The 12,334-nt window shown below is 57.3% G+C and overlaps 3 protein-coding genes across 3 annotated transcripts; 1 reads left to right on the top strand and 2 right to left on the bottom strand.

The window, feature by feature from the left end:
- Positions 1–931: 931 nt before the first annotated feature.
- On the top strand, positions 932–2,861 carry BKCO1_7900018 (polyamine transporter; the record flags this gene model as incomplete). The annotated part of the gene is made up of 5 exons (XM_020279114.1): positions 932–1,236; positions 1,296–1,776; positions 1,833–2,026; positions 2,103–2,729; positions 2,825–2,861. The coding sequence occupies 5 exons, from the start codon at positions 932–934 to the stop codon at positions 2,859–2,861; spliced, it is 1,644 nt and encodes a 547-aa protein (XP_020125780.1).
- A 1,745-nt stretch (positions 2,862–4,606) lies between these two features.
- BKCO1_7900017 (mannose-p-dolichol utilization defect 1 protein) lies at positions 4,607–5,658 on the bottom strand (the record flags this gene model as incomplete). Its single annotated transcript, XM_020279113.1, has 2 exons — positions 4,607–4,909; positions 5,047–5,658. The coding sequence occupies 2 exons, from the start codon at positions 5,656–5,658 to the stop codon at positions 4,607–4,609; spliced, it is 915 nt and encodes a 304-aa protein (XP_020125748.1).
- A 584-nt stretch (positions 5,659–6,242) lies between these two features.
- On the bottom strand, positions 6,243–9,737 carry BKCO1_7900016 (at dna binding protein; the record flags this gene model as incomplete). The annotated part of the gene is made up of 1 exon (XM_020279112.1): positions 6,243–9,737. The coding sequence occupies one exon, from the start codon at positions 9,735–9,737 to the stop codon at positions 6,243–6,245; it is 3,495 nt and encodes a 1,164-aa protein (XP_020125747.1).
- Positions 9,738–12,334: the final 2,597 nt, after the last annotated feature.

The raw sequence follows: 12,334 nt of genomic DNA, 5'->3' as shown, positions 1-12,334 counted from the left end.
TGTTTTGATGATAGGTAACGTCGTGTATTTTGTCATGTGCGCATGTAGTCTTCTGGAGTTAAAGGTGGATTTTGAATGATAGAGGCGAAGAATATCCGTTCAGCGGCCAATGAGACTTGACACAAAAGCCATTTACATTACGTCGTCTTTTGCTGACCATCTAGTGCATATTATTCAGATTCTTGAGCCCTGTGTGACAGACGTGAGCGCAACTTACGCAAGTCGTGGGGGTTTCGCAGATGCAAAGTTGCCGAGAGGGAAAGCCGCGTCATTTTCAGTCATGAGTGACGGAAGAACGGCTGTCTGGGACTGACAAATGAGCATCGGTCGTTGATAAGACGGAGTGGGATATGTGGAGCCCTCAAAAGAAACAAGCATGGTTCCTGGTGGGGCTTGGCAAGGCTTCTTTTGCGGCGACTGGGTGCAGCTTCCGGACCCCGTCCCGCTTGTCGATCATCGAGCCTCCTTTCTCCGCCTCCAAACCCCGATCCGACCTCTGCCATTCTGCAGATCAGCTCGCGTCCATTCTCTGTGGTCCATAGTCTAGCTATAACGCAGACTCCTAATCACTAGCATGATCCTACGCAAGAAAAACTTCAACCTATTTGTGCTGATCTGCAATCGGCTCAGTATCCAATAGTCCCTTTTGCTAGGTGATAAGCAGTGCCGGTGCACCCGCTAGCGGGGAGAGGATCACCGCCAACTCCGGCAACGAATGACGTCTCATATGGGGACGACGGCACGGAGCTTGGGGTCGTCTCCACACCGCATATGTCAAGTTCCGGGGCTACCTGCCACCTGCCTTGTCGAACTGATTGCCACAAAGATGTTTGCAGGACCGATCGCCGCCTTTTAAACCTCGTGTCTCTTCTACCCACGTCCGGTCTCGCAGCATCCATCTTTCGTCCACAGAGCCAAAGTCTCTCCCGCGATGGAAAATCAAGGCCAAGATGCAGACCGCTTCGACCCCGCGGACCTTGAAAAGGAGTTGGAGCCAACACGTACTTCGAAGTTGAACGATAGCGATTCTCCATCGGGTGGCATTCGAGCAACACCATCCGACGACCGGATTTTGCTCTCCGAGGAGCAGGCTCTCAACCGTGCGAGAGAGCTTCCCAACAGCACCGACCCCATCTACTTGACCTATTCCATCGACGACAAGGAAAATCCACGCAACTGGCCAAAATGGAAAAGGTGGTACATCACCTGCTTCGTCAGCATGCTGAACGTATTCACGTATGTCCTAAACCCTCACCAGCTGCAGTCAGAAAAAGTCTCTGACAGATTCACCACAGCTGCCTCTGTGCAGGCGGATATAGCTCCGGCCAAGAACAGCTCATAGCTGAATTCGACGTTTCCGCCGAAGTTGGGACAGTGGGCCTGTCGATGTACATCCTAGGCTTTGCCGTCGGGCCCCTCATGCTGGCACCGCTGTCCGAATACTTTGGCCGCAACCCGGTCTACGTCTGGTCCTGGCTGCTTCTCGTCATTTTCCAGATTCCGCTCGCCCTGGCGCCAAACATCGGGACGGTCATCGTCTGCCGTCTGCTGCAGGGTTTCTTTGGCAGCGCCCCCCTCACAAACACTGGCGGAACCGTCAGTGATCTTTGGGCGAGGAACGACTGTGGTAGCGCCATGGCCATCTATGGATTGAGCAGCACCTTCGGCCCACCGCTCGCTCTGGTCATCAGTGGCTACATCGCTCAAAACATGGGCTGGAGATGGCTGTTCTGGGTGTACATGGCCATCTTCGGCGGTTACTGGCTTCTCCTCGTGGTATGAGTGTCTGAATCGTCCGAACCAAGCCTGCTCACCGCTAACGCACCCCACAGCTCACCGTCCCAGAAACGCGCCACTCCATCATCCTCGACAAGAAGGCAAAGCGCCTCCGCAAGCGACTCCGCGCTGAAGGCCTCACCGCAGCCGCCGACAACCTCCTCGACGCCAACGCCGACGAAAAAAAGGGGCTACACACCCTCTTCGCCATCACCCTCACCCGCCCCTTCCGCTTCCTCTTCACCGAACCGTAAGTCCCCCCATCCCCACCACCGAAACCTCGCCACGACCGCCTAATCTAACCACCACCACCACCCCCGCCACAGCATCACCATCTTCGCCGCCCTCTACAACGGCTGGATCTACGGCATCGTCTACCTCCTCAACGAAGCCATCCCCCTCGTCTTCGGCACCGGCCACGCCTTCACCACCGGCCAATGGGGCTGCTCCTTCGCCGGCCTGGCCATCGGGTCCCTCCTCGCCGCCTCGCTGCACCTCCCCCTCCAAGAGCGCCACTACCTCCGCCGCGTCGCCGCCTCCGGCACCGGCGCCGGCTGCCCCGAGGCCCGCATGCACCTCGCCCGCTTCGGCACCTTCCTGCTGCCCGCCTCGCTCTTCTGGTTCGCGTGGACGAGCTTCCCGACCGTCCACTGGCTCGCGCCCGTCGCGGCGAGCGCCCTCTTCGGCGCCGGCATATACGTCATCATCCTCGCGATCTTGAACTACGTCGTCGACAGCTACCAGACGTACAGCGCGTCGGCGCTGGCGGGCGTGATCCTCGTAAGGAATCTCGTCGGCGCGGGGTTCCCGCTGTTCGGGCGGCAGATGTACGAGCGGCTGGGGTGGGAGTGGGCGAGCAGCTTGCTGGCGTTTCTGAGCGTCCCGCTGTGTGCGATCCCGTTTGTGTTTTTTTACTGGGGCGAGGCGATTCGGTTGAGGAGTCCGTGGGCGAGGTGTGTTGCTGTCCAGGTTTTTCTTTCTTTTTCCCCTCGGCGGATGTTGTGAGAGGTGAGAGGAGAGGGTTCTTTGCTGACGGTGTGTTTTGTAGGGAGCATTTCGCGCAGGATGAGGATAAGCCGCATTGATTTCGTGGAGGTGGGGATGGTTTGTATGGGGGAGATGTCCGGAAGGGCGTGGTACAGAAGGTGTTGAATAAAGACGGATCTTGCAATCGATGCTGCGTGCGTCTTGTTGTCCTTCTGTTGTTCTAAATACAGCTATTTATATGGCTGGCATCATGCCAGCATGGGGTGATAAAAATGGCGGGCAAAGAGATCATGACAGTGATGAGGAAAGATAAGATAACTTCATGATGAATAAACGCAAAGACTGATAACGATGTTTGACAGTTACTGATCATGGGATTGAGCTCTTTTAGAACGGCCCATGTGTTCAGAAAGTATGACAGTGAACCGGTTGGCCAAAGGTTCCAGGAAATGATAAGATCTGCTGTCTTCCATCAGTGAATGAAGTTTCTACTCTGATCAGGTGCGGCTTCCCATGCTGCAAAAGCTGCTATGAAGTATAAGTTCATGAGCAACTGTCATTGGATAATCCCTGAGGATGAGCAAGGGCTGACAGAGGAAGAGATTAGGGCTATGCGCTCAGTTGTCCAAGGATACTTTGGCCTTGTTGTCTTGGACGAAACCACAAACGAGATTTCCAATACATTGACCTGAAACTTGACGGCCTACAATAAATCACTTGAATGAAGTAGATCTATATATCAACACAATGCTGAAGATCAGTAAGTCGATAATGCCGAACAACGTCAGCAGGCGCATCAACGTTGCGGGGCTAAGAAAAACGGCCCCTTCTCCACAGAGGGGCAGAAAAAAAGGAAGTGCAATGCACGCAAGGCGCGCATGGTTACGCGTTACTATCTATGACCATACTCAAATCGCAAGCAAGCGGGCTGCTTCTTTTAAACACCAGCTCCTCGTACTAGCAGATGGACCACCGACACGAGACCAGCCAACCAGCTTGTGCGTCTCAGCTGCTACGAGCATGTGAACAGTACCGAAGCAGAGAGGCGCGTGAAACTCCCCCCCAAACGGCCCAAGTACATCTTGTGTGCACGCGCCACCGCCACAAAGGGGCCAGTGGATCGAATATAAAGTAGTAGTAGACTTTTACGCTTTCTATATCAAACACCTCAGGTAGTGATCTCGGGATCGCGTGTTAGTGTAGGCGGAAGTGGGAACCCTACTCTTGCCCGAAAGGCAGAAGATAGACTACTCGGCGTGTGGGGCGTTTTGGTATTGCTTGTCTTTCTTTCTCTTCTGATCTCAACGTTCCTCTCGGTGATTATCATCACTCATCGGTGATGACGAATTGATGTCTTGACACATGATGAGGTGTCGGAGCATCATCAGATAGTGCCATGACTGCTCTGAAAAATTCGGCAAGACAATGGGAATAGATCCAAGTATAACCGTCAAGACCGTACTCCGGGCCAAGGAGTCAAGATTGCCTGGATCTGGTGGCTGGAAAGGCAAGATGAGCCAAGTCAATGGAGCAAAGGCGGCGCAAAGTAACCTGCTTATAGAATTTAACCGAAGAGCACGACCCAGGCGACAGCAGCTCGCAGTCGACGTCACGAGACCATGTTGCGCATAGAACCGACATCACGTTCGCCAGTGATCACTGCCGACACCCCAACGATGGTGGACCGGAGAGCCCCGCGCGAAGTGCCACAGAATCTCAGTGACATCACTCACGAGAAAACCAAGCAAACAGATGTCTTCGATCTACACTGATTCAAAACGCTTCAATCTCAATATGCCCGCTACCCCAAACTCCTCTCCACAGACGGTGAACCGTCCGCACTCTAACCCCTGCGGCGAGTGCTCGGGCTCTTCGCCTTGCTCGCGGACGTCGTGGTAGCCAGCGGCTTTCCGCTGTCCTTGTCCTTTGCCTGCACAGCCTTCTCCGTCGCCTTCTTCTTGCTCTTGCTCTTGCTCTTGCTCTTGCCGCTGCGGCTGGCCGGCGCGTTCCAGTAGTAGATCATCTGGATGGCCAGGACAGCGTTGAGCAGGAAGCCCGCGACGAAGCCGAAGAGGATGAGCTGGTCGCCGACCTCCTGCATGGTGGTGAAGATGCGCGAGAGCGACCCGAGGAGGTAGTTGAAGACCTGTATAGAAAAGCATCAGCCTTCCGTATGATACTCCCACCACCACGCAAGCGGGAAACGAAGTGAGGAGGAGCAACAACCACACAAAACAAAAGACGCGCAAAGCAGAACAAAAAGAAAGAACAAAAAGAACTCACCGCAAAAGCGCTCAACTGCCCCGTCCCGCCCTGCCTATACACCTCGACAATCTGCGGCGCCTTACTCGCGATGCTCAGCACGCCCCCGGCCGCCTGCAGCGTCGCCAGCATCTTCGCATCCACGATGCCCTTATCAAACAGCGCGTACCCCGCCGCCGCGAGGCCCGCCACCCACGCCGCCGCGCCGGCATCCCTCCCCTTGAAATGCAGCACCAGCGCCGCGATGGCCACGTTCTGCACCGCGATCAGGGCCGTCTCGCCGTACGTCGAGAACGGGAAGCCGGCGCGGGCGTTGTACGCGAGGCCGATGAGGTACGCCGCCGTCTCGAGCAGGTACGACAGGAAGGACACGCCCTCGGCGCTCTGCGACCGCAGCAGCTTGATCAGCTGCGGCACCTTGACCACCGCCGACGCGCCGACGATGCCGATGCCGAGCCCTTTGCTGATGGCGAGCTTGAGGCAGTCGGGGTGGGCGATTGGGTCGATGTCTTTGATGAGCTTTTGGTAGCATTTGGGGCCGAGCAGCGAGAGGCCGAGGTCGTGGATGGGGGCGGGGAGGTTGTGGGTGATGGGTTGGAGCGCGGTGCGCACGGTGTCGAGGGCAGCGTCCATGGTGGGTGTGGTGGGTGAGGGTCTCGTGGAGGATGGCCGATGGAGGAATGAGGGTGATGAGGGGAGGGGAGAGGAGGTGGTGGCGGTGAGAGAGAAAAGGAAGGAAGTTGCTTGGCTGGAGGGGGGGGACACGAGTTGTGGAAAGCTGTTCGGAATATTTTGAGGGTCACAGCTCCCAGCGCTATGATGCAACGGACCCCGGATCGCCGGGTAGCCTCGGCGTTACCCTTTCAGGGTCCGCCGACTCCGCAAGCGACATTGCCGGTAAGCCCGGGAGATGATGGCTCGTAGAGCTGTAGTGTTCCCAGGGACTCGTTAATCTATGTATCAAGGGACGAGCAGCATGCTGAACATCGTGTCCATAATCAAACATGTTATCCATTCGACCCTATACCCGTGAAAATACCTATAACGCCCTGCAGTCATAAGCCTTTTTACGCATTTCTTTATCCTATAACCCATCCTGATTCGAAGAATCTCAGCCCACTACCGCTAGACTAGCCAGTTCAATCACCTGGCCTCCACCTTCCGTCTTCATCGTAACGACAACATCATCCACGCAGCCGTCTGTCTGCGCTTCAAACCTAGCGATGCTCACCATCACCCTCCCCACCGAACATCGGCGCCATGGGAGCCCCCTCCAACGGCACCATCGGCACGCTCATGTTCGCAACGGGCACCACGGGCTGGGCAGCCGGGTCCAGAGGGACCTCGACGACGGGCGCCACCGCCTCCGCCAACGCCGCCTCCGCAGGCGGGACGACCGGGGGTTCCAGAACGAGCGGCTGCACAGCCGGGGCAGGGCCGGCCGTCTCGGCAGCAACCGGGGCTGCCTCCGGGACCACCGGGGCCGTGATCGTGTCGACAATCTTCTCGGTGATCGTACCGCCGTTTTCCTCGACCGCGACCGTGGTCTCGAGGACGGCGCCGCTGGACGCGTCGCCAGCCACTTCGGCGATCGTGTCGACCGCGGGCTGTGCCGATGGACTGCGGACCGAAGGCGCGCGCGAGCCGTGACGCTGACTCTTGGATGAGTTGGGCTGGAGAGAGCCGCCACGCGAGCTCCCGCGGGATGGCAGGCGATGGAAGTTCTGCGGAGGGGACTGCACGGGAGTTGTGGATTCGGCAGCTGCAGGAGCAACTGGACCGCCGTTGAGAGGTGCACCTGCCGCAGGCTCCACGACGGTTGTGGTGGTCTCGATAATGCTGGACTCTAGAACATCGCCATCTGGCTTCTTGGTGGTAGTGTTCTCACGGGTAGTGACAGTAGCCTCGCCTTCAGAGATGTTGTCGTTGGCTGCTCCAAGCAGGGCGGCAGCGCCCTTGGGTGTGCCAATGGTGAGCCCGAGCTCGTCGTCGTCAGACTTGGGCTCATTCGGTTCGCTGGCCTCGCTAGCTGCGTCATCCTGGGCAGTAGCAGCCTCTGGAGCAGGCGCCTTAACACCATCGGTCGTGTCAAGAACGGGCTCGGTTGCCTTCTGCGGAACAGCATGGTCCTCATCCGAAACTTCGCCGGCCACACCGAGGATGTAGCTCCACTCGGCGGGGCGAACGTTGGCCACGCTGAGGCGGCTCTGTTTGAACAGTTGCATATTCTCCAATGGCTGACCATCCTTGGAAAGCGCCCGCAGTTTATCGAGCGTGACTTTCTCGGGAGATGCGAACTTGCGGTGGAAAGCAACCTTCACGCAATACCACGCAGGCTTCTCCTTCTTCGATCTCGGATCGTAGTACGGGTGTGTCGAGTCGAACGCGCTCTCGTCAGGTGTAGCTTCCTCGGCAATCTCCATGATGCCAACAATGCCAGGCGTCTTGCAGTTAGAGTGATAGAAGAAGGCTAGATCGCCTTTCTTCATAGCGAGCATATGATTTTTAGCGACGTGGTTGCGAACACCGTCCCAAGGTTCAGGCTCGCTAGCAGCAGCGAGATCGTCAATAGAGAATTTGACGTCCTTGCCGTTCTCAATGCGAGACTCCGGTTCGGCCTTCATGATCCAGTAAGCGAGTCCATTGGTCGCATCCCTCTCGATTCCAGCCGTTCCAGCAGGTTTCTCAGTCCCAGCTGCCTTTTTAGGCCCAGCCGTCTTTGCTGGCTTCTTGGTTTTAGCACTAGACTCCTCGGGCACATCAGCTTTGGCCTCACTCTTCTTTGGCTTCGTTGCCTTTTTGGCAGGCTTGGCCTCCGCTTCTTCTGGTGTTGCCTCAGCCTTCGGAGGACGGCCGCGACGTTTCGGGGTGGGCTCTTCGGTTTGTTCGACAGGATCCTTCGCCGACTGACCACGCTTGGTTCCCTTCTTGGGCTCTTCGGCTTTGGGTTCTGCAGGAGTGGAACTCTTTGACGGGCGTCCGCGAGGCTTTGGCGCAGCGTCAGTCACTTTCGGCGTATCTTTTGCCTTACCCTTCTTGGCAGCTGGAGCGTCCTGAGCCGGCTCTTCTTGAGCTGGCTCGTTCTTCTTTCCAGCTTTGCCGCGGGCCTTCGGCGCCTCAGCAACTTCAGACGGCTCTTCCTCCGCATTCACTTTAGCCGGGCCACGTCCGCGCTTCTTGGGCGCTTCGGTAGGCGCCTCGGTAGGCTCTTCCACGCTCTTCTCTTTTGCGGGTCTACCCTTCTTTTTTGGCGGCTCACTTGCCTCCTCAGCTGCGGCCTCTTCGGGGACCTTGGCAGACCTTCCCCGCTTCTTCGGTGCCGCATCGGCCGGTGTATCTGGCGTCGGTTCTGCACTCTTGGCAGGTCGGCCGCGCTTCTTAGGCGGTTCCGACACCTCGTCAGCTACCTTGTCTTTGGCGGCAGGCCGTCCCCGCTTCTTCGGCGGCTCCGCGACCTCTTCGACCGGCTCCGGAAGCTCTTCGGCCTGCTTCTCCTTGGCCGCGGCCTTTCCACGCTTCTTCGGAGGCTCCGGGGCGTCCTCCTCTCGAGGTTTCTCTTCAGTCTTGTCCTCGGACGCCTTTGCAGCAGGCCTGCCACGCTTTTTCGGTTGCTTGGGCGGCTCTTCGACCGGCTTCTCCTGAACCGGCTCCTCCGGGGCCGACTCTTCCTGGGCAGGCTTAGCCGCCGGCCTTCCGCGCTTCTTCGGAGGCTCTGGCGCCTTCACCTCAGGCTGCGCTTCCTCTTCTTTCGCCGCCGCCACCTTCTTCCCTCTTCCCTTTTTGACAGGCGGCTCGGCAGCAGCAGTATCAGCAACAGCCTCTTCAACCGGTGCCGCCGCTTTCCTCCCCCTCTTGGCCGGTGCGGGCGCAGGCTCCTCAACCTCCTTGTTATCCTCATCCTTCTTCGCCGCCGCCTTACCCCTCCCCTTCTTCTTCGGCGCCTCGTCCGCACCGCCAGCATCCTCAGCAACAACCGGCTCCTCCACATCCTTCTTCTCCTTCTTCGCAGCAGCAGCAGCCTTGCCCCTCCCCCGCTTCTTAGGCGCCGCTTCTTCTTCCTCCAGCACCATCGCTTCCGGCTCGTGCTCGTGCTCGGGTTCGGGCTCGGGCTCCGTGACGGCGGCGGCAGCAGCAGCAGCACCCTTCTTCCCAGGCCTCCCCCTCTTCTTCGCCGGCGGCGGCGGTGCAGTCGACGGCTCCTCTCGCTGCTGAGCGGCAACCGCCTCCTCGGCAGCGTCCTTCAGCTCGTCCTTCAGCTGCGCGCTCGACGCCGCATCCTCCTCGTCGGCACCGGCACCGGCACCGGCCTGCTGCTGTTTGGGCGGGCGGCCGCGACCGCGGCCCTTGGCTTTCTTCTCCGTCGTCGGAGTCGTCGTCGGTGCAGCGGTGGCGGGCGCCGCGGCCTCTTCCTCGGCGACGACGTCGTCGTTCTTCTTTTTCTGCTGCTTCTTCGCGCCGCGCTTGTTGGTGGGTGGCGGAGGTGGCGGCTGGTCGTCGTTGGTCGCGCTCACCTCGGCGGCGGCGGCGGCGGCGGCATCTTCGTCGTCTTTCTTCTGCTTCTTCGCGCCGCGCTTGTTCGTGGTGGTGGGCGGCGCTGGTGCGGGCGCGGGCGCGGATTGCTCCTGCGCGTCATTGGCTGCGGCGCCGCGGGTTGCGCGCGTTCGCGTCGTGTTTGCGGGAGCTTGGGCGGCGGCGCGCTTCTTGGGAGGCATTGTTGCGGCGGGAGAAAAAAGGCGCGCGACGGGATCGCGTGGGCAAATGTGGTGGTGGACGGAGGTCGCGACGATGTCCAATTGATGATGGAGAGGCGAGATAGATGGGGGGCAAAAAATAGGAAGAAGAAGAAGAAAAAAAAACAATGGAGTGGAAAAGAAAAGAGGAGTGGTGGCGCGACGAGCGAGGAGGGGGAGTCGATGTCGCGACGTGCGGGCGGGTGCGGCCCAAGCTCCTGCCAACAACAGCTCAGCTCAGCAGCTTTGCTTCCCCTTCCCTGCCGGTCCCCTTTCTTGCCGCCAGTCGTCTTGCTTTTTCTCCGCGCTGGCTCCGGCGGATTACGTCAAGTGTTGCGTGTGTCTTGTCTCTCAGCCTCGACCCCCTGTTCGTTCCTCGTTGCCGGGTGCGTTTCTGGAGGGGTTTGCGACTGCGAACGGACAGGAGGGAAAGAAACACAGCAGGACGGCAGAGGAGCGTCCAAGGGCCGCGCGCGCTGGCAAGCTTTCACTTAAAAACGGCCGGCGCGCGGGAAATTGGAGAGGTTGGTGGGCGCTTCCCCCGCACCTGGGACGAAATGGAGCTACTACCACCGACGGATGGTTACTTATCGCGTCAGCCTCCCACCAACGCGGAAACATACGATTCGTGTGGAGCGTAAGCTTTGTCTTACCTTTCCCTTTTGTCCCGCGAGCGCTTCTTCTTGCGGCTATAATCCCTCGGTCCTAATTACCCGCTCGAACTCGTTGCTGAGACACGGAGCTGTTCCCGAAGCTTCCTGCCCATGCTCTCCGATACCAGTAGCCATCGCCGATCGACGAAGCCCACGACCCTCGAGCTTCCATCGTTGCGAAGAGTTGCATACCTTCGGAATACCCTGCATCTGCTCTATCTGAATCCGATCAGTGAAACGAAGACGTGCCTTGTTTGCTATGCATAGCGCTTGCTCCATAGAGGTTTAGTCAAGTGAGCTACTATCGTGAAAGAGAAGGTCGATTCGCTTAATATGCCATCAACGCGATGCTTGGATCTTCTATCCGAATTCTCTTATCCCAATATTTCGCCAGCCAACCTTGGTACTGTACGAAGTATCACAAAGACGACTATCCTTGCCAACTTAACCTCAAAGCACACAGACTTGCTTTTTCTACCCATGCGAACCGAGCGCACCGTGCTTTGCAAAACACATCTCACACACGAGGGTTGAGTCTCCACGTCGCCGCGCGCCTCACGTCCGGACATGGTGGAGTCTTGTCTCGAGCCAAAACGTCCGACGGCCAATCCACTTCATGTAATCCGTATCCAGCCCTCCAACCTCCTCGACGCAGACTCCAGTGCATCTTCGGCAACCTCTTCCCGCAGCTTCCGACCATGACATGATCTCTTACGCCCCAAGTTCAACGATCTGCATAAACTCGCCGCCCAAAGACCACCTCCGCGGATCTCTACCAATCGCCTCCGGCCGGCGTGCAGAGGGCTCGAGCGAAACCGGTCGCGATCTCTCATCCTCGTCGCAATGACGTCCCTTTTTCATCCATGTTCCATATATCCCACAATATGTTCTGACACACTACGCCTTGTCCTCTCCCTCCTGTCAAACAACGTGCCCGTGCCTTCAACGATGCAGCCAGCAAGCGAACCGCTCCAGATCTGTTTTCATCATCGTGATAGGCGTTGCGAGCGCCGCCGCCGCCATGTCGCCGTTCTTGTTAGTCAAGTCCCTCTGATTTTGATCCACAATCCGTCTTACCCGATGTTGATTAGCAAAAGGCTAGCAACGGGCACTTGTGCCTAGTAACGGATAGGTGCGCGTGTCTTGAACGATCCCACGTTCGACCTGATGGCGCCATGTATGTACACCGTTCTATAGGCAAATACTCGGACATTTCCTCGCGCGTCGTCGCGATATCCAATCAAGAGCATAGCCTTATTTAAGCTTATGCCGACCGCGAGCATATATGGCAAAAGACCGTCAGCCTCCAGCCAAGAGTTGTCTAGGTATGTATGATGCTCATCCGGCTTCAACATCAAAAGTGTTTCGTCTGTCAATCGGGATACGTCACTCTACAGGGGCTAGCCCTCAAAACCAAATCCGAAAAAAATATCTCTCATTCATCATCATAAAAAAAGAGCCAAAAACCAAGGACTAAAATGCAAGGGAAATAAATCCCACCAGCCGGTGTGGAGCCCGTCTACATATACAACTCAAACCTTGAAGATGTATGTCCAGCCGGACGGAAACAAATCCCGAAGGTACCCTACACGGAGAGAGATAACGAGAGGAGGAGAAAAATCAAATAAAACGAGAGAAGATGGGAAGAAGCGGTCAGAAAGACGATGACACCTCAAACACCTGGAAATGTTTGTGTTCGTGCATGACGTTTACGTGAGAAGCTCCGCGTTAATAACAAAGGTGGGGGGGATATAGCAGAAGCCAAACGCGCTTTTTTTTCCCCGAAAATGGACCGCACTCTGTACCCGAAATCCATACAATTCAATCAAGAAAAGGAAGAAAACTTCAAAGAGAAATCTCTGCAAGATTTCCTAATACCCGTTCAAGACCAAACCGATATTGGTGGTCCAGCAGTCTTCTGGGCTT

The sequence above is a fragment of the Diplodia corticola genome (assembly GCF_001883845.1).
Source record: "Diplodia corticola strain CBS 112549 chromosome Unknown scaffold79, whole genome shotgun sequence".
Lineage (NCBI taxonomy): Eukaryota > Fungi > Ascomycota > Dothideomycetes > Botryosphaeriales > Botryosphaeriaceae > Diplodia > Diplodia corticola.
Note: the sequence above shows the minus strand (reverse complement) of the source record. Positions and strands in the feature narration are given on the sequence as shown.